The 21,471-nt window shown below is 46.8% G+C and overlaps 1 protein-coding gene across 1 annotated transcript; it reads right to left on the reverse strand.

The window, feature by feature from the left end:
* Positions 1-8,899: 8,899 nt before the first annotated feature.
* On the reverse strand, positions 8,900-16,121 carry LOC130249052 (uncharacterized). Its single transcript, XM_056483380.1, has 18 exons — positions 15,883-16,121; positions 15,469-15,540; positions 15,310-15,381; positions 15,135-15,227; positions 14,581-14,688; positions 13,895-13,966; positions 13,736-13,807; positions 13,556-13,648; positions 13,023-13,130; positions 12,329-12,400; positions 12,170-12,241; positions 11,990-12,082; positions 11,439-11,546; positions 10,752-10,823; positions 10,593-10,664; positions 10,407-10,505; positions 9,663-9,828; positions 8,900-9,141 (listed from the first exon to the last, which is right to left on the reverse strand). Exons 1-18 carry the CDS (start codon positions 15,977-15,979, stop codon positions 8,952-8,954), a joined length of 1,731 nt encoding a protein of 576 aa, XP_056339355.1. The 5' UTR covers positions 15,980-16,121; the 3' UTR covers positions 8,900-8,951.
* Between the last annotated feature and the right edge of the window lie 5,350 nt (positions 16,122-21,471).

The following is a 21,471-nucleotide window of genomic DNA, read 5'->3' on the forward strand; positions in this document are numbered from 1 at the left end:
TTCCTTCAGCAGAGGCTACCAATGTGCCACTGCTTCCTCCGGGAAATGCTTCCTTGAGCACAGTCTGTCTTTCCATCTCTGAATAAAGAAAAAGGGACATCTGGATCAGATGCAGTTGTTCCCAAATAGGAAGATGCCATTTTCAGGAGACAATGCTTGTTGAAGTCATGGATAAAGTTCAGGTAGTCATCCAAGCTTTAGATCTTGGCCAGGTCCCTTCATCCTCCAGACAGCCCCTACACCTGGTGTCGCTTGAGACTGGGAAATTTCAGGGGATCTTTGGGTCTGTATTGTCCATACTGAAGATTAGGCTCCCTGTCAGCTGATTCCAAATGCCTTCCTGCAGAGGCTGGGGAGAAGCTGCAGCCAGGCCAGGCTGGGAAACAGCCCTGCAGGGTGTGACAGCAGCAGCAGTGGGGGCATTGAGACTGCCATGGTTCCCTCCCTCTGTGCAGGGCAAAGTGAGTCCAGATGTGCAGAGAAAGCTGAGTCTCAGGAGAAGGATGGGGGAAATGCACCCACCACGGCGTCTCTCCAGATCACTCAGGATATTTTCGAGGGTTTTGGATGTCTTCAGGAGCAAATCTGTAGGCTTGTTCCTCCCTCTTGGCGGACCTTAACAGAAAGTATTTCCCATTGAGATTAATGGATTCCACAAAAGCAGTGCTCAGCCTGTGGGGTCAGCAGGGACACAGCACTCACCCCTGTGATGGGAGCTGGGCTTGCCTGAAGCAATGAGCAAAGCATCTTGAAGTCTCTTCCCTGCAGACACACCTGTAACTCAACAGCCACAGAAGCTTGTGTCACCTGGTTTCTGCCAGGTTGTCAATGATTATCCTTTTAGGAAAATTTCCAACATACCTGCAGGAGGCTCCAGAGGCAGCAAATCTTCATGAAGCCAGGGTGCTGGAGATGCTTTCCCAGCATGCTCATCTAGAAGGGAGTACAGATGAGAATCATTTCCATGGTGTGCTGGGATCCCGTTCTGCCTTAGGAGACTGGGCACTGCAAGGGGGTCAGGTGAGGCTGTGGGAGCCAGATATGAATGGGCATGGCCAAAGCTGCAGAGAAGCCTGGGGGGCTCTATGTTGGTTCTGGTTACTCTCCACACTCTTTCCATACCCTCTGCCACATCCTTGGATGAATGCCTTTATCAGCCCAGGGTCCGTGAGGCTCTCTCAATGCCACACAGGAGAGACTCTCTAAATCCCTGGGGAAAACTGCAGCAGGCAGTACCACATCCATCCCTCCCAACGTCCCTTCCTCTCTCCTCCTGCTGGGCCAGCTCCCCCATCCCATGGTGACAGAGGCAGGCTCTGTCAGGACACACTGGAGCTCTGCTTTCCCACTCTGCCTTTCCCCACCATGGGCAGCCCTTGCAGCCCCTCCCAGCTTTTGGGCAGTGTCTCCCATGGAGGGACCCCAGCAGGACTGCTCAATACCCAAGTGTCCTGAGGCTGCTCAGGATGATTTCTCTTGCCTGTGCCTGCACTGCCAAGGAGCAGAGATGGCAGCTCAAGGCTCAGCAGGGCTCAGAACCAGAGGCACAGCAATTACCTCCTGTGACTGTGTTGGGCATCACCTCCCTTCCTTCAGCAGAGGCTACCAATGTGCCACTGCTTCCTCCGGGAAATGCTTCCTTGAGCACAGTCTGTCTTTCCATCTCTGAATAAAGAAAAAGGGACATCTGGATCAGATGCAGTTGTTCCCAAATAGGAAGATGCCATTTTCAGGAGACAATGCTTGTTGAAGTCATGGATAAAGTTCAGGTAGTCATCCAAGCTTTAGATCTTGGCCAGGTCCCTTCATCCTCCAGACAGCCCCTACACCTGGTGTCGCTTGAGACTGGGAAATTTCAGGGGATCTTTGGGTCTGTATTGTCCATACTGAAGATTAGGCTCCCTGTCAGCTGATTCCAAATGCCTTCCTGCAGAGGCTGGGGAGAAGCTGCAGCCAGGCCAGGCTGGGAAACAGCCCTGCAGGGTGTGACAGCAGCAGCAGTGGGGGCATTGAGACTGCCATGGTTCCCTCCCTCTGTGCAGGGCAAAGTGAGTCCAGATGTGCAGAGAAAGCTGAGTCTCAGGAGAAGGATGGGGGAAATGCACCCACCACGGCGTCTCTCCAGATCACTCAGGATATTTTCGAGGGTTTTGGATGTCTTCAGGAGCAAATCTGTAGGCTTGTTCCTCCCTCTTGGCGGACCTTAACAGAAAGTATTTCCCATTGAGATTAATGGATTCCACAAAAGCAGTGCTCAGCCTGTGGGGTCAGCAGGGACACAGCACTCACCCCTGTGATGGGAGCTGGGCTTGCCTGAAGCAATGAGCAAAGCATCTTGAAGTCTCTTCCCTGCAGACACACCTGTAACTCAACAGCCACAGAAGCTTGTGTCACCTGGTTTCTGCCAGGTTGTCAATGATTATCCTTTTAGGAAAATTTCCAACATACCTGCAGGAGGCTCCAGAGGCAGCAAATCTTCATGAAGCCAGGGTGCTGGAGATGCTTTCCCAGCATGCTCATCTAGAAGGGAGTACAGATGAGAATCATTTCCATGGTGTGCTGGGATCCCGTTCTGCCTTAGGAGACTGGGCACTGCAAGGGGGTCAGGTGAGGCTGTGGGAGCCAGATATGAATGGACATGGCCAAAGCTGCAGAGGGGCCTGGGGAGTTCTGGTCAATCCTGTCACATTTTGCAGGTCCTGTGCAAAATCCCTGGAGAGGAAACCAGGGCAGCCTGGGGCCTGTGTGGACTCGGCTCTCCCACTCCCACAGAGGAAACTCTCCCTAAATCCCTATGGAGAACCATCCCCAGCACTTTGTGGGCAGAAGGGAGCGCTCTCCTGGGAAAGAGGAGCCAGGCCGCTGCCTTACCTGCTTCCTTTGCTCGCCACGGAGCTGCCTGGGCAGCCCTGGCAGTCAAGGCCACTGCCAGGAGGAGCAGGAGGAAGAGGCGCAGAGCAAGGGCCATGGTGCCTTGCCCTCTGCCAGTCCTGCAGCTCTTGCTGCCACCGCTGTCCTGACACTGCTTTCCCAATATCAGCACCACTGCCACCGCCACCGCTGCTGCTGCAACAGTTGTGGCCAAGCACTGACTGGCCGGTGGCCGTGGTGCTGTGCAACCATGGGGCTCTGGGACCTCTGTGACCTCAGAGCCTGCTGTGACGTCAAGGCTGGGCCAGGATTTTTTTGGAATGGATCTCAAGAGCTGCCCTTCCAGTGAGGAGAGTGGGTCCCTCCAGGCAGCTGTATGCAATCTGTTTTATTTCACAAGAGCTGAGTTATATGGCATTGGCCAAGTGAGATATTTCATGGTTGTACCTGCAGTAGCAATGTCAAGTCCAAAATTCAACTCATGTTGTTGATTCCCACTATTGCAGTCAACACCAGCCCCATGCTGACACTGAGTCCGTGCTTTGCGCTGTGCTGGCCTTTGGCCCATATTTAAATAGTGAAGGACTTGATGCCCTAATTTATAAAAATAATGCAACGCTGGGCATCAGGATAGCTGCATGCTTTAGGGGAGACCAAAACCCACTGCACATATTATGGGTGTCCTCAGGCACCCCAAAATCCCCCTGTGTGCTTCACAGGACCCCCCAGACCTGTGCTTAACTTAGAGGTGTCTCTCAGTCCCTGCACACCATTGAAGATACCCGAAATTTGTTTGTGCTAAGATTTTGCATTGTGGAAAGTATCAGGTGAGACACCAGCTCCAGTGGGATATTGTCTTATTGGCTGACTTGGGGATTTAAGGAGTTGTGAACTGTTTATCTATGCTTTTTTTTATAATCTTTATACTAGTGATTCGTTTTTTTTTCTTCCCAACTGCCGGATTTGGAAAGTCTGTGGAACCATATCCTCTTTAGATTTCCTCTTTGATCAGATTTATTTGAAATCCAGAAATAAATTTCAAAGTTAGGAGAATGTGTGTCTCTTATTCATTCTTAGATTATGTGTTCCCTAGGATTGTTTTCCTAGGAAGCATAATATATGGTTCATTGGTAGCCCTGGAAACAGTCTGCTTCTGTCTCAATCACTTTTATCATCACGAACTATACTCTGCCATGATTTCCTTCCTTCTCATGAATCTTTTGAGAAATAGTTTTTATTGTGAGTAAATGGCATTGTGCAAAGTGTGCAAATACTGTGGGAGGGAAAAGAGTCTATATAAACTGGGCCACTTCTGCTGTATTTGAGAGCAGATCATTTATTAGAGATATCTGAGATATCAGTTCCTTAACCTTTTGGAGATAATATTGTGCTTGATGAGACTGGCAGAAGATGATGGGTATTTAAGTGAAGGGTATTTCTAAGAAATTACTGAGGTCAAAATAAATTCTTTATTATGTAATGCGTGCAACTAGAACTGTTCTTAAGAAATGTTTTTGTAAATGATCCAGTGCAATAGGCTGGGACCAAATTGTTGTGGATTTTCCAAATTTTGAAATTGGTGTCCTATTAGTACAAGTTTAAATAGCTAATTTACATTTGGTCGAAGATTGAGATAGCATTGCAGCATAAAACAAGTTGCTGAAATAAGCATTCAACGTACATTGAATGAGAAGTTATCAAGTGTCAGTGTGAATTAGTTATACCACTTATTGTTTGTTCTTTCCTACTGAGCTATACTGACAGCTAAAATCCAGTGATAAGGAAAACTTGGCCAGCAACAAGTTGCTGCAAATATCAATAGAGAGTGCTCTTAATATTACCAGAGTATTTTTGCTGTGTTCAGTTCACGTTGTGTCAGAGAATTGATTGATTTTTAGGAAATATTGATTATAATGTGACTATTTTTAGTTCAGGATTCAAAGTGGGTAATAGATAGTGAATTCTATACTCACGTATATATATATGTATACAAAATGCAGTACTCAAATAGCTTAATATTTTTGTTAACTTTTCAATTAGCCATTGCATCAAGTTAATTCAGCAAATGATTTTCCTTTGGATGTATTCTTTGTCTTCTGTGTTAGTACAGAAACCTAAATCTTCTAAACCAGCATTCCTTTGATGGCACATCTGCTCCCTCTCAGTTCTTCTGCTTCCATTTAGCCCCGTCGTCATTTCAGAGTTAAGTTCTGTTGAGTCCAAAGAGGCAAGTGATGTTGCAGTATGAATTGACAGAAAAGTGTGGTAATCTGGGTAAAGCTGGTTGAAGATGTGCTTTTTAAAATGTCTTACATACAGTCATACAGTGTGTTATAAAGAAAGAAATGAAACACCCAAAGTTTTGAATTTAATGTCAATGCTTTTAATTTTTTTTTTGTTTGTTTGTTTGTTTGTTTCTTTGTTTTTTTTTGTTTTTTTTTGTTTTTTTTTTAAATCTAATAATCTCTCTGGTTTTATAAGAAATGAAGGATTTAATATTTTGATCTTTATATCTGTTGAAGTATTCTGAGGGTTCTGAAATATATGAAATATTATTCCTTCAGGTTTCATTATGGTATTTGAATGCTTTCCTTTACTTTTAGGGTTCAAGTGGACATATTAATATGGAAGGCTTGTCTGCTTTTGACTAGATTTATTGGTGTAGGTAGCACGAGGCCCAGCTCCATTTTTAGGGACCACAGATATTCTAACAGCAAACTTTTTCTCCTAGCATAATTCAACTACCGGGAGCAGTAAGCCAGGAAACCAAAAGACACATTTGCAAATATAACCGTGTCCATTCTAGTACTTATCCTGCACCAGTGTTTTTTACTGCTGGGATTTTCTTTACTTTGCTGTCCACTGTGTAGACAAACTTTCAAGTACAGTCTAAATGTACTTTCCAGCACATCTTGATTAAACTATCTGCATGCTTTAGGTACAGGAGTGGCTACTGTGGTACTTTTTCAGTTGTCACTAACAGTTTAAGGAAAAGAAGTATTTTTTTCACAAAGGTTTCCATGTTGCAGATGAATGTGCAAATAATTTTAAAACAAGAACATATGAATTATTAAAATAATGTGTTTGGAAAGGTTTTTTTAAACCAATAGTTACAACGAAAGAGAAAATAAAGTTGGAAGTAGGGAGCTGGGAGAGTCCAAGTGTTTACTATAAGGGAACAGTTCTAGTTTATGTCTCTCTGTTGCACTGAACAAAAATAAAACTTGTCCCCATGATATCATTTAATTGTTGTGAGTTTTGACGGTAGGTGGCTGTAATGTTGAGGTAAGGAAAATTAGTGTAGTTTCTAAGGATTATGTTAATTTTTCTTCTTCAGCCTTTTCTTGCCCACTCCAGTCATGCACATTTTTTCCTGTTGGTTTAGGCAGGGAGACCTTCATGGTGGGACCCTGAGCTAATTTCAAAGGATGGGGATAGCTGTGAGCAGAATCAGTGGGGGCTTTTGGTTTCATAATGAGGAGAAAACAATTCAATTTGAAGAAAACAGAGGAGAAAATTGTTTAGCTTCTGTGATTGGTTTTAATTTTGGATATGATGTGAGTTAATTTTTGTTTTGCTCTACCTTGTGACTTTTTCAGTATTTGTGCTGTGTAAGAAATTTAGAAAGCTGCATACAGGGTATTGAGATAGGGTAAATGAACATAGTAATGAAAGATTAATGATATTTCCCTTGTATGACTTAGTGGTTTAAAAAAGCAGTCTCGTTTTCCTAGTAATTATTTTTTTTCCTCGACAGAACACAATTATACTCGGGGATGTTTGATTTCAGTTGTGTTTTCTGTATTGCTTAGAAATTAACCAGAAACTCTGGGAAAAGCTTAGATTGTAAGTCATAAGTCTTGGAGAGCAGAGAAGATATTCTCTTGAGGTTTTCAGAATGTTTATAATCATCATTAACGAGCTAATCAATAACTTGTGTGTAATATGGCTTTCAAGGATTTTTTTAGCGGTGCGTCTTTTGGTGTTTTCTTATTTGTCAGTGGGTAGGTTGTGTTCCCAAGTGGTATCTTTCCTCTCAAATTAACAGATTATAGACAAATGTTTGAGTTAACTGATCATTGGACAGGTCTGAAGGGTGGTGAATGGGATTATATCCATCTGGAGGCTGGTCTCAAACGGCCTTGCCCAGGGCTGAAGTAGTGGGCCAGCCTGTTTAATATCTTTATCCATGATCTGGACGAGGGGATGGAGTGCACCCTCAGTAAGTTTGCAGGTGATGCCTAGTTGGGCAGGAGTGTTGATCTTCTGGAAGGTAGGAAGGCTTTGCAGAAGGATCTGGACAGGCTGGATTGATGGAATGAGGCCACTTGTGAGAGGTTCAACAAGGCCAAGTGCTGAGTCCTGTCTTTGAGTCACATCAGTTCCAGTCAGTGCGACAAGCTGGGGCAGAGTGGCTGGAAAGCTGCTCAGCAGCAAAGGACCTGGGGGTGCTGCTCATCAGCACCTGAACATGAGCCAGTGTGTGTCAGGTGGCCAGAAAGGCCAATGGCATCCTGGCCTGTATCAGCAGTAGTGTGGCCAGCAGGACAAGGGCAGGGATTGTCCACTTGCACTCAGCACCGGTGAGGCTGATAATGATTAGTGGAACAAGTTATTAAATAATAAGCAAAGGGGTTCCTAACAATGAATAAAGAAACCATGGCCAGCATTGGCACTTTGTTGAGAACACAAGCAAGTGCTAAATTATACTGAAATTAGAATGGTTTTCAGCCAATATGAACTCTCTGCATAATGGATTTTCATTCAGTTTATGCCACTGTGCACAATATCTTGAGGACCAAACCTCCTAAAATGGACTGTGTTTAAAAGAAGCAAATTACACAGAAATGGTTCAAAGCTGTGATAAAAATTTACTGTTAGCCTTTGAACAGATGCGCACTAAATTGTTTTAACAATCAGTCAGTGTGATTCTGAGTATCCTGAGCTTACTGACCTGTGTGTGGGAAGCTCAAAGCCCTCTGCCCCTGAGGAGCAATGTCTGCAGAAGACTGCTCCAGTCACCCTCATACAAAGCTCTGATCTCCCTGAAGAAAATGAATTATTTGAGATTTGGTAATCTAAGGAGAATTTCTGAAATCTTACGGTTTAATTCAGGTGTTCCAACACAGATGATAGTGTGTCCATACAAGGAAGTTTCATGACTTGTGTGTATCTGTGACCTGTCAGTATCTGCTAAGGTCACTGGGATGGCTGGTTTTGTCGAGGTGCAGTTTGCAGATATCTTGGTAGAAAAAGAAGGTGAATAGTAGAGTTCTGGTTTTAAGCACTTCAGGCAAGACATGAATTTTCTACGTTGCAAAAAATATAGTTTACAACAGTGGGGATTTTGACTCAGGTTAAGATCTGTTCTGAAACCTTTCCTGTTCTCTTTCAAAATTCCTGGGAACTTCTGTGGGAAGACAGCAGGTTGTGCTCTGATGAGATAAGCCTCTGTGGTGTCTTGCCTAGAAGAGTTAAGGGATCTTAGTCTGTGTAGTAGCAGAGAATGTTGTCTTTCAAGTGGCAGGTACTCTACACGTGCCCTTCTTGGAGCAGAGTTTGCTTGATAATGTTGAACAACAAGCTTTTTGTTTTTTGAGCCCTTGGAAGTTCTTGGCTGTGCTGTAATGTGTGCTGGGGAAATCTCAGTGAGAGGCAGTAAAGAGTGGAGATGTTTAGATCTGAGCATTGTCTGTCCATTCCATTTAACTGAAGGGACTTCCTTGTGGTGCACAGCTGAGGCTCATTCCATTTTCCTCAAGGCAAGCAGTCACTGGTTGCTTCCCTCTTTTCCTGGGCATGGCCCTGGAGGAGGCCCAGGCCCTGGTGATGCCGTGAAGGAGATGTGCCCTGAGCCCAGGGAGGCTCAGCATGGGCTCCCCCAGCCCCTCGAGGCCTCACGGCTGGTCTCAGCAGCCCCTGCCTGGCTGCTGCCTGCCTGCACCGTGGGCCCATGGCTGCTCCTGGACAGGGAGCTCAGCCAGTGCTGGTGCTGTGCGGGCTTTGCTGGAGGTACCACCCGGACATAGCTCTGAAAACGCAACTTCTTTATTTGAACATAAACCAGGGGTTGCCCAACTTCAGCCTGGGCCGGGGAGCAGGGCCAAGGGGCTCGGGGGCAGGGCTGCTCGTTTTGGAGGGGCTGGGGTGCACCGCAGACGGGGGTGCAGCCACGCCAGGGCACATGGGGACTGACATGGAGAATTGTCACGAGGCAAGTTGTCGCTGCCTGTGCCCTTGGGCTGCTCTTCTGTATCTGCACAGGAGCACCTGTGGAGAGAGGAGTGGCTGAGGCCCCAGGTGCCCGTGTCACACAGGGACCCTCGTGCAGAGCAGGGCCCAGAGCTGGCGAGGCTCCCCAGCACGGCTGGAGCTGCTGGCACAGCTTGGCCCGGCTGGAGCTGCCCCTCAAGGCCCGGCGAGCAGGCCATGGCTCTGGGCAGGGTCCCTGGCCAGGAGCGGCCCCAGAGCGCGTCTGCCTTTCAAGGGTGACCTGGGCCCCGCTCTTTCTCCTCCCCACCTTGCTTTGCCCCTGCCTGCTGCTCCTGGGGCTGCTCTTGGCCACGCAGCCTCAGTGGGAGCCAGCACTGGCTGCAGTCCCAAAGGGCTGCCCGGGACAAGGCCCAGCAATTAAGAGGCCAATTAAAGCACTGGGCAGCAGCAGAACCCTCGGCAGAGTTATTTGGACAACCACTGGCCATCCACAACTCCACAGCAGCCTCAATGGGAGTGTTTCCTTTCAGCAGCCTTTGAAAGAAGCTGTTTGAGGCAGAGACCAGCAAAACACTCACTGTTTCCTCTTGTAGCAATACCAGATTCCGGCAAAACACATCATCAGGAGCAGTGCCCCACCAGCCACAATGGCCATTAACTTCAGCAAACAATGTCTTCCCCAGCAGAAAACACTTCTCATCCTTTTCCACATAATTTTATCATGTCTTGAGACACCGACTGCATCTGTGGGGGCAAAGGGGAGTGTGAGGCCGTGCTGTGCTCCACTGCTGAGCTGGCAGCATGGTGGATACGGCCAGGACGTTCTCTGTTACCCCAGAGCTGGGGCCTGCAGGCACCTTGCACCCCTTGGCACTCATGGGGCTGCTCAGTACCCGAACCCCTGAGACTGCATGGGATAATTCTTCTGTGCTGTGCCGCTCTTCTGCAGGCAATATTTGTACAAGACATGGATAAGGCCAAGGATAATGCCCAGGGTTTTGGAGGAGCTCCAGGACCCACTCTTCTCCAAACAACTGCCCCTGCTGATATGCTGGGAGACCAGGAAATTTCAGGGGATCTCAGTGTTGTGCGTGGCCCGTGCTGCAGATTAGGCTCCATGTTAGCTGATTCCAAATGCCTTTCTGCAGAGGCTGGGGAGAAGCTGCAGCCAGGCCAGGCTGGGAAACAGCCCTGCAGGGTGTGACAGCAGCAGTGGGGGCATTGAGGCTGCCATGGATCCCTCCCCACTGTGCCAAGCACGGCAAATCCATATGTTCAGAGAAAGCTGAGTCTCAGGAGAAGGACGAGGGAAATCAACCAACCATGGTGTAGTTCCAGATAACTCCGGATTTGATCCAGGTGTTTGGATGCATCCTGGGACTTAATACGTCCTGTAGATTTGTACCTTCTTTTTGGCAGACCTTAACAGAAATTATTTTCATTTAGGTTTAATGGATTCCACTAAAGCAGTGCTCAGCCTGTGGGGTCAGCTGGGACACACTACTCACCCCTGTGATGGGAGCTGGGCTTGCCTGAAGCAGTGAGCAAAGCATCTTGAAGTCTCTTCCCTGCAGACACACCTGTAACAGAATAGCCACAGAAGCTTGTGTCACCTGGTTTCTGCCAGGTTGTCAATGATTATTCTTTTAGGAACATTTCCTACATACCTGCAGGAGGCTCCAGAGGTAGCAAATCTTCATGAAGCCAGGGTGCTGGAGGAGGCTTCCTAGCATGCTCATCTAGAAGGGAGCACAGATGAGAATCATTTCCATGGTGTGCTGGGATCCCGTTCTGCCTTAGGAACTGGGCACTGCAAGGGGGTCAGGTGAGGCTGTGGGAGCCAGGTATGAATGGACATGGCCAAAACTGCAGAGGGGCCTGGAGAGTTCTGTGGTGCCTCTGGCCATTCTCTACACTCTTTCCATGCCCCTTATAGTGTGCATGGATGGGTCGCTGTATCAGCCCATGGTCCTTGGAGCTCTCTAAGAGCCACACCGGAAAGTCTCCCTAAATCCCTGGGGAAAACTGTAGTAGGCAATGCCACAACCATCCCTCCCTTCCTGTCTCCTCCTGCTGGGCCAGCTCCCCCATCCCATGGTGACAGAGGCAGGCTCTGTCAGGACACACTGGAGCCCTGCTTTCCCCCTCTGCCTTTCCCCACCATGGGCAGCCCTTGCAGCCCCTCCCAGCTTTTGGGCAGTGTCTCCCATGGAGGGACCCCAGCAGGACTGCTCAATACCCAAGTGTCCTGAGGCTGCTCAGGATGATTCCTCTTGCCTGTGCCTGCACTGCCAAGGAGCAGAGATGGCAGCTCAAGGCTCAGCAGGGCTCAGACCCAGAGGCACAGCAATTACCTTCTGTGACTGTGTTGGGCATCACCTCCCTTCCTTCAGCAGAGGCTACCAATGTGCCACTGCTTCCTCCGGGAAATGCTTCCTTGAGCACAGTCTGTCTTTCCATCTCTGGGGAAAGAAAAAGGGACATCTGGATCAGATGCAGTTGTTCCCAAATAGGAAGATGCCATCTTCAGGAGACAATGCTTGTTGAAGTCATGGATAAAGTTCAGGTAGTCAACCAAGCTTTGTAACCGGGCAGGACTCTTCCTCCTTCAGACCGTCCCTACACCTGATGTCGCCTGAGACTGGGAAATTTCAGGCAATTTCAGGGTGTGCATGGCCCATGGTGCAGATTGGGCAGCCTGTCAGCTGATGCCAAATGCCTTCCTGCAGAGGCAGGGGAGAAGCTGCAGTCAGGCCAGGCTGGGAAACAGCCCTGCAGGGTGTGACAGCAGCAGCAGTGGGGGCATCGTGACTGCCATGGATCCCTCTTCCTGTAGTGGGTACGATGAGTCCAGATATGCAGAGGGAGCTGAGTCTCAGGAGGAGGATGAGGGAAATGCACCCACCACGGAGTCTCTCCAGATAACGCAGGTTTTCTTCCAGGTGTTTGGATGCCTTCAGGAATAAATCTGTAAGTTTATTCCTCCTTCTCAGCACACCTTAAGAGAAAGTATTTCCATTATAGATGAATGGATCGCACTAAAGCAGTGCTCAGCCTGTGGGGTCAGCAGGGACACACTACTCACCCCTGTGATGGGAGCTGGGCTTGCCTGAAGCAATGAGCAAAGCATCTTGAAGTCTCTTCCCTGCAGACACACCTGTAACTCAACAGCCACAGAAGCTTGTGTCACCTGGTTTCTGCCAGGTTGTCAATGATTATTCTTTTAGGAAAATTTCTAACATACCTGCAGGAGGCTCCAGAGGCAGCAAATCTTCATGAAGCCAGGGTGCTGGAGGAGGCTTCCTAGCATGCTCATCTAGAAGGAAGCACAGATGAGAATCATTTCCATGATGTGCTGGGATCCTCTTCTGCCTTAGGAGACTGGGCACTGCAAGGGGGTCAGGTGAGGCTGTGGGAGCCAGATGTGAATGGGCATGGCCAAAGCTGCAGAGGGGCCTGGGGTGCTCCTTTTTTGGTTCTGGTCACTCTCCACAGTTTTCCATTGCGTCTTCCACATCCTTGGAGTGTGTGGCTGTATCACCCTCGGGTTCTTGGAGCTCTCTCACTGCTCCACAGGAGTCTCTTTAAATACTTGGGGAAAACTGCAGCAGACAGTGCCACAACCATCCCTCCCAACATCGAACCTCTCTCCTCCTGCTGGGCCAGCTTCCCCATCCCAAGGTGACAGAGGCAGGCTCTGTCAGGACACACTGGAGCCCTGCTCTTTCCCTCTGCCTTTCCCCACCATGGGCAACCCTTGCAGCCCCTCCCAGCTTTTGGGCGGTGTCTCCCATGGAGGGACCCCAGCAGGACTGCTCAGTACCCAAGTGTCCTGAGGCTGCTCAGGATGATTCCTCTTGCCTGTGCCTGCACTGCCAAGGAGCAGAGATGGCAGCTCAAGGCTCAGCAGGGCTCAGACCCAGAGGCACAGCAATTACCTCCTGTGACTGTGTTGGGCATCACCTCCTTTCCTTCAGCAGAGGCTACCAATGTGCCACTGCTTCCTCCAGGAAATGCTTCCTTGAGCACAGTCTGTCCTTCCATCTCTGGGGAAAGAAAAAGGGACATCTGGATCAGATGGGAAGATGCCATTTTCAGGAGACAATGCTTGTTGAAGTCATGGATAAAGTTCAGTTAGTCTTCCAAGCTTTGTAATCGGACCAGGTCCCTCCATCCTCCAAAGTGCCCCTGCACCTGATGTCGCCTGAGACTGGGAAATTTCAGGCAATTTCAGGGTGTGCATGGCCCATGGTGCAGATTGGGCAGCCTGTCAGCTGATGCCAAATGCCTTCCTGCAGAGGCTGGGGAGAAGTTGCAGCCAGGCCCGGATGGGAAACAGCCCTGCAGGGTGTGATAGCAGCAGTGAGGTCTTCGAGGCTGCCAGGGATCCCTCCCTCTGTGCTGGGCATGGCTTGTCCAGATGTGTAGAGTAAGCTGAGTTTCAAGAGAAATATGAAGGAAATGCACCCACCACGGCGTCTCTCTAGATTACTCAGGTTTTCTTCCAGGTGTTTGGATGCCTTCAGGAACAAATCTTTAAGTTTGTTCCTCTCTCTTAGTAGACCTCAACAGAAAGTATTTCCATTATAGATGAATGGATCCCACAAAAGCAGTGCTCAGCCTGTGGGGTCAGCAGGGACACACTACTCACCCCTGTGATGGGAGCTGGGCTTGCCTGAAGCAACCAGCAAAGGACCTTGGAGTGTCTTCCCTGCAGTCCTACCTGTAACAAAATAGCCACAGAAGCTTTTGTCATCTGGTTCCTGCCAGGTAGTCAATGATTATCCTTTTAGGAAAATTTCCAACATACCTGCAGGAGGCTCCAGAGGTAGCAAATCTTCATGAAGCCAGGGTGCTGGAGGAGGCTTCCTAGCATGCTCATCTAGAAGGGAGTACAGATGAGAATCATTTCCATGGTGTGCTGGGATCCCGTTTTGTCTTAGGGAACTGAGGACTGCAAAGGGGTCTGCGGGAGCCAGATGTGAATGGGCATGGCCAAAGCTGCAGAGAAGCCTGGGGGGCTCTATGTTGGTTCTGGTTACTCTCCACAGTTTTCCATACCCTCTGCCACATCCTTGGATGAATGCCTTTATCAGCCCAGGGTCCGTGAGGCTCTCTCAATGCCACACAGGAGAGACTCTCTAAATCCCTGGGGAAAACTGCAGCAGGCAGTACCACATCCATCCCTCCCAACGTCCCTTCCTCTCTCCTCCTGCTGGGCCAGCTCCCCCATCCCAAGGTGACAGAGGCAGGCTCTGTCAGGACACACTGGAGCCCTGCTTTCCCCCTCTGCCTTTCCCCACCATGGGCAGCCCTTGCAGCCCCTCCCAGCTTTTGGGCAGTGTCTCCCATGGAGGGACCCCAGCAGGACTGCTCAGTACCCAAGTGTCCTGAGGCTGCTCAGGATGATTTCTCTTGCCTGTGCCTGCACTGCCAAGGAGCAGAGATGGCAGCTCAAGGCTCAGCAGGGCTCAGACCCAGAGGCACAGCAATTACCTCCTGTGACTGTGTTGGGTATCACCTCCCTTCCTTCAGCAGAGGCTACCAATGTGCCACTGCTTCCTCCGGGAAATGCTTCCTTGAGCACAGTCTGTCTTTCCATCTCTGGGGAAAGAAAAAGGGACATCTGGATCAGATGCAGTTGTTCCCAAATAGGAAGATGCCATCTTCAGGAGACAATGCTTGTTGAAGTCATGGATAAAGTTCAGGTAGTCATCCAAACTTTAGAACTCGGCCAGGTCCCTCCATCCTCCAAAGTGCCTCTACACCTGATGTAGCCTGAGACTGGGAAATTTCAGGGGATTTCAGGGTGTGCATGACCCGTGGTGCAGATTGGGCTCCATGTCAGCTGATTCCAAATGCCTTCCTGCAGAGGCTGGGGAGAAGCTGCAGCCAGGCCAGGCTGGGAAACAGCCCTGCAGGGTGTGACAGCAGCAGCAGTGGGGGCATTGAGGCTGCCATGGATCCCTTCCCCCATGTACTGGGCATGGCGCGTCCACATGTGCAGGGAAAGCTGAGTCTCAGTAGAAGGATGAGGGAAATGCACTCACCACGGAGTCTCTCCAGGTTACGCAGATTTCCTTCCAGATGATTTGTTGCCTTCAGGAACAAATCTGTAACTCTGCTCCTCCCTCTCGGCAGACCTTAACAGAAAGTATTTCCATTTCATATGAATGGATCCCACAAAATCTAAGCCTGTGGGTTCAGCAGGGAGACGCTACTTACCCCTATGATTGGAGCTGTGCTTGCCTAAAGCAACCAGCAAAGGACCTTGGAGTGTCTTCCCTGCAGACACACCTGTAACTCAACAGCCACAGAAGCTTGTGTCACCTAGTTCCTGCCAGGTTGTCAATGATAAATCCTTTAGGAATATTTCCTACATACCTGCAGTAGGCTCCCGAGGCAGCAAATCTTCATGAAGCCAGGGTGCTGGAGGAGGCTTCCTAGCATGCTCATCTAGAAGGAAGCACAGACGAGAACCATTTCCATGGTGTGCTGGGATCCCCTTCTGCCTTAGGGAACTGGGCACTGCAAGGGGGTCAGGTGAGGCTGTGGGAGCCAGGTATGAATGGACATGGCCAAAACTGCAGAGGGGCCTTGGGAGCTCTGCTCACTCTACACAGTTTGCATGTCTTTCCCTGGAGGGGAAAACCAGGGCAGCCTGGGGCCTGTGTGGTCTCGGCTCTCTCACTCCCACAGAGGCAACTCTCCCTAAATCCCTATGAAGAACCATCCCCAGCACTTTGTGGGCAGAAGGGAGCGCTCTCCTGGGAAAGAGGAGCCAGGCCGCTGCCTCACCTGCTTCCTTTGCTCGCCACGGAGCTGCCTGGGCAGCCCTGGCAGTCAAGGCCACTGCCAGGAGGAGCAGGAGGAAGAGGCGCAGAGCAAGGGCCATGGTGCCTTGCCCTCTGCCAGTCCTGCAGCTCTTGCTGCCACCGCTGTCCTGACACTGCTTTCCCAATATCAGCACCACTGCCACCGCCACCGCTGCTGCTGCAACAGTTGTGGCCAAGCACTGACTGGCCGGTGGCCGTGGTGCTGTGCAACCATGGGGCTCTGGGACCTCTGTGACCTCAGAGCCTGCTGTGACGTCAAGGCTGGGCCAGGATTTTTTTGGAATGGATCTCAAGAGCTGCCTTTCCAGTGAGGAGAGTGGGTCCCTCCAGGCAGCTGTATGCAATCTGTTTTATTTCACAAGAGCTGAGTTATATGGCATTGGCCAAGTGTGATATTTCATGGTTGTACCTGCAGTAGCAATGTCAAGTCCAAAATTCAACTCATGTTGTTGATTCCCACTATTGCAGTCAACACCAGCCCCATGCTGACACTGAGTCCGTGCTTTGCGCTGTGCTGGCCTTTGGCCCATATTTAAATAGTGAAGGACTTGATGCCCTAATTTATAAAAATAATGCAACGCTGGGCATCAGGATAGCTGCATGCTTTAGGGGAGACCAAAACCCACTGCACATATTATGGGTGTCCTCAGGCACCCCAAAATCCCCCTGTGTGCTTCACAGGACCCCCCAGACCTGTGCTTAACTTAGAGGTGTCTCTCAGTCCCTGCACACCATTGAAGATACCCGAAATTTGTTTGTGCTAAGATTTTGCATTGTGGAAAGTATCAGGTGAGACACCAGCTCCAGTGGGATATTGTCTTATTGGCTGACTTGGGGATTTAAGGAGTTGTGAACTGTTTATCTATGCTTTTTTTTATAATCTTTATACTAGTGATTCGTTTTTTTTCTTCCCAACTGCCGGATTTGGAAAGTCTGTGGAACCATATCCTCTTTAGATTTCCTCTTTGATCAGATTTATTTGAAATCCAGAAATAAATTTCAAAGTTAGGAGAATGTGTGTCTCTTATTCATTCTTAGATTATGTGTTCCCTAGGATTGTTTTCCTAGGAAGCATAATATATGGTTCATTGGTAGCCCTGGAAACAGTCTGCTTCTGTCTCAATCACTTTTATCATCACGAACTATACTCTGCCATGATTTCCTTCCTTCTCATGAATCTTTTGAGAAATAGTTTTTATTGTGAGTAAATGGCATTGTGCAAAGTGTGCAAATACTGTGGGAGGGAAAAGAGTCTATATAAACTGGGCCACTTCTGCTGTATTTGAGAGCAGATCATTTATTAGAGATATCTGACAGTTCAGTTCCTTAACCTTTTGGAGATAATATTGTGCTTGATGAGACTGGCAGAAGATGATGGGTATTTAAGTGAAGGGTATTTCTAAGAAATTACTGAGGTCAAAATAAATTCTTTATTATGTAATGCGTGCAACTAGAACTGTTCTTAAGAAATGTTTTTGTAAATGATCCAGTGCAATAGGCTGGGACCAAATTGTTGTGGATTTTCCAAATTTTGAAATTGGTGTCCTATTAGTACAAGTTTAAATAGCTAATTTACATTTGGTCGAAGATTGAGATAGCATTGCAGCATAAAACAGGTTGCTGAAATAAGCATTCAACGTACATTGAATGAGAAGTTATCAAGTGTCAGTGTGAATTAGTTATACCACTTATTGTTTGTTCTTTCCTACTGAGCTATACTGACAGCTAAAATCCAGTGATAAGGAAAACTTGGCCAGCAACAAGTTGCTGCAAATATCAATAGAGAGTGCTCTTAATATTACCAGAGTATTTTTGCTGTGTTCAGTTCACGTTGTGTCAGAGAATTGATTGATTTTTAGGAAATATTGATTATAATGTGACTATTTTTAGTTCAGGATTCAAAGTGGGTAATAGATAGTGAATTCTATACTCACGTATATATATATGTATACAAAATGCAGTACTCAAATAGCTTAATATTTTTGTTAACTTTTCAATTAGCCATTGCATCAAGTTAATTCAGCAAATGATTTTCCTTTGGATGTATTCTTTGTCTTCTGTGTTAGTACAGAAACCTAAATCTTCTAAACCAGCATTCCTTTGATGGCACATCTGCTCCCTCTCACTTCTTCTGCTTCCATTTAGCCCCGTCGTCATTTCAGAGTTAAGTTCTGTTGAGTCCAAAGAGGCAAGTGATGTTGCAGTATGAATTGACAGAAAAGTGTGGTAGTCTGGGTAAAGCTGGTTGAATATGTGCTTTTTAAAATGTCTTACATACAGTCATACAGTGTGTTATAAAGAAAGAAATGAAACACTCAAAGTTTTGAATTTAATGTCAATGCTTTTAATTTTTTGTTTGTTTGTTTGTTTGGTTGGTTTTTTTTGTTTTTTTTGTTTTTTTTTTAAATCTAATAATCTCTCTGGTTTTATAAGAAATGAAGGATTTAATATTTTGATCTTTATATCAGTTGAAGTATTCTGAGAGTTCTTAAATATATGAAATATTATTCCTTCAGGTTTCATTATGGCATTTGAATGCTTTCCTTTACTTTTAGGGTTCAAGTGGATGTATTAATATGGAAGACTTGTCTGCTTTTGACTAGATTTATTGGTGTAGGTAGCACGAGGCCCAGCTCCATTTTTAAGGACCACAGATATTCTAACAGCAAACTTTTTCTCCTAGCATAATTCAACTACCGGGAGCAGTAAGCCAGGAAACCAAAAGACACATTTGCAAATATAACCGTGTCCATTCTAGTACTTATCCTGCACCAGTGTCTTTTACTGCTGGGATTTTCTTTACTTTGCTGTCCACTGTGTAGACAAACTTTCAAGTACAGTCTAAATGTACTTTCCAGCACATCTTGATTAAACTATCTGCATGCTTTAGGTACAGGAGTGGCTACTGTGGTACTTTTTCAGTTGTCACTAACAGTTTAAGGAAAAGAAGTATTTTTTTCACAAAGGTTTCCATGTTGCAGATGAATGTGCAAATAATTTTAAAACAAGAACATATGAATTATTAAAATAATGTGTTTGGAAAGGTTTTTTTAAACCAATAGTTACAACGAAAGAGAAAATAAAGTTGGAAGTAGGGAGCTGGGAGAGTCCAAGTGTTTACTATAAGGGAACAGTTCTAGTTTATGTCTCTCTGTTGCACTGAACAAAAATAAAACTTGTCCCCATGATATCATTTAATTGTTGTGAGTTTTGACGGTAGGTGGCTGTAATGTTGAGGTAAGGAAAATTAGTGTAGTTTCTAAGGATTATGTTAATTTTTCTTCTTCAGCCTTTTCTTGCCCACTCCAGTCATGCACATTTTTTCCTGTTGATTTAGGCAGGGAGACCTTCATGGTGGGACCCTGAGCTAATTTCAAAGGGTGGGGATAGCTGTGAGCAGAATCAGTGGGGGCTTTTGGTTTCATAATGAGGAGAAAACAATTCAATTTGAAGAAAACAGAGGAGAAAATTGTTTAGCTTCTGTGATTGGTTTTAATTTTGGATATGATGTGAGTTAATTTTTGTTTTGCTCTACCTTGTGACTTTTTCAGTATTTGTGCTGTGTAAGAAATTTAGAAAGCTGCATACAGGGTATTGAGATAGGGTAAATGAACATAGTAATGAAAGATTAATGATATTTCCCTTGTATGACTTAGTGGTTTAAAAAAGCAGTCTCGTTTTCCTAGTAATTATTTTTTTTCCTCGACAGAACACAATTATACTCGGGGATGTTTGATTTCAGTTGTGTTTTCTGTATTGCTTAGAAATTAACCAGAAACTCTGGGAAAAGCTTAGATTGTAAGTCATAAGTCTTGGAGAGCAGAGAAGATATTCTCTTGAGGTTTTCAGAATGTTTATAATCATCATTAACGAGCTAATCAGTAAATTGTGGTGTGTGTAATATGGCTTTTAAGGATTTTTTTAGCGGTGCGTCTTTTGGTGTTTTCTTATTTGTCAGTGGGTAGGTTGTGTTCCCAAGTGGTATCTTTCCTCTCAAATTAACAGATTATAGACAAATGTTTGAGTTAACTGATCATTGGGCAGGTCTGAAGGGTGGTGAATGGGATTATATCCATCTGGAGGCTGGTCTCAAACGGCCTTGTCCAGGGCTGAGTAGTGGGCCAGCCTGTTTAATATCTTTATCCATGATCTGGACGAGGGGATGGAGTGCACCCTCAGTAAGTTTGCAGGTGATGCCTAGTTGGGCAGGAGTGTTGATCTTCTGGAAGGTAGGAAGGCTTTGCAGAAGGATCTGGACAGGCTGGATTGATGGAATGAGGCCACTTGTGAGAGGTTCAACAAGGCCAAGTGCTGAGTCCTGTCTTTGAGTCACATCAGTTCCAGTCAGTGTGACAAGCTGGGGCAGAGTGGCTGGAAAGCTGCTCAGCAGCAAAGGACCTGGGGGTGCTGCTCATCAGCACCTGAACATGAGCCAGTGTGTGTCAGGTGGCCAGAAAGGCCAATGGCATCCTGGCCTGTATCAGCAGTAGTGTGGCCAGCAGGACAAGGGCAGGGATTGTCCACTTGCACTCAGTACCGGTGAGGCTGATAATGATTAGTGGAACAAGTTGTTAAATAATAAGCAAAGGGGTTCCTAACAATGAATAAAGAAACCATGGCCAGCATTGGCACTTTGTTGAGAACACAAGCAAGTGCTAAATTATACTGAAATTAGAATGGTTTTCAGCCAATATGAACTCTCTGCATAATGGATTTTCATTCAGTTTATGCCACTGTGCACAATATCTTGAGGACCAAACCTCCTAAAATGGACTGTGTTTAAAAGAAGCAAATTACACAGAAATGGTTCAAAGCTGTGATAAAAATTTACTGTTAGCCTTTGAACAGATGCGCACTAAATTGTTTTAACAATCAGTCAGTGTGATTCTGAGTATCCTGAGCTTACTGACCTGTGTGTGGGAAGCTCAAAGCCCTCTGCCCCTGAGGAGCAATGTCTGCAGAAGACTGCTCCAGTCACCCTCGTACAAAGCTCTGATCTCCTTGAAGAAAATGAATTATTTGAGATTTGGTAATCTAAGGAGAATTTCTGAAATCTTACGGTTTAATTCAGGTGTTCCAACACAGATGATAGTGTGTCCATACAAGGAAGATTCATGACTTTCTTGTGTGTATCTGTGACCTGTCAGTATCTGCTAAGGTCACTGGGATGGCTGGTTTTGTCGAGGTGCAGTTTGCAGATATCTTGGTAGAAAAAGAAGGTGAATAGTAGAGTTCTGGTTTTAAGCACTTCAGGCAAGACATGAATTTTCTACATTGCAAAAAATATAGTTTACAACAGTGGGGATTTTGACTCAGGTTAAGATCTGTTCTGAAACCTTTCCTGTTCTCTTTCAAAATTGCTGGGAACTTCTGTGGGAAGACAGCGGGTTGTGCTCTGATGAGATAAGCCTCTGTGGTGTCTTGCCTAGAAGAGTTAAGGGATCTTAGTCTATGTAGTAGCAGAGAATGTTGTCTTTCAAGTGGCAGGTACTCTACACGTGCCCTTCTTGGAGCAGAGTTTGCTTGATAATGTTGAACAACAAGCTTTTTG

The sequence above is a fragment of the Oenanthe melanoleuca genome, chromosome 2 (assembly GCF_029582105.1).
Source record: "Oenanthe melanoleuca isolate GR-GAL-2019-014 chromosome 2, OMel1.0, whole genome shotgun sequence".
In the NCBI taxonomy this organism is placed as follows: domain Eukaryota; kingdom Metazoa; phylum Chordata; class Aves; order Passeriformes; family Muscicapidae; genus Oenanthe; species Oenanthe melanoleuca.

Coding starts and splice junctions, on each gene's coding strand:
- LOC130249052 (XM_056483380.1), bottom strand. CDS start 15,979: ATGGCCCTTGCTCTGCGCCTCTTCCTCCTGCTCCTCCTGGCAGTGGCC. Junction 12,083..12,169: donor GCCCAGCTCCCATCACAGGG/GTGAGTAGTGTG, acceptor CTTTCTCTTAAG/GTGTGCTGAGAAGGAGGAAT. Junction 10,506..10,592: donor GCCCAGCTCCCATCACAGGG/GTGAGTAGTGTG, acceptor ATTTCTGTTAAG/GTCTGCCAAAAAGAAGGTAC.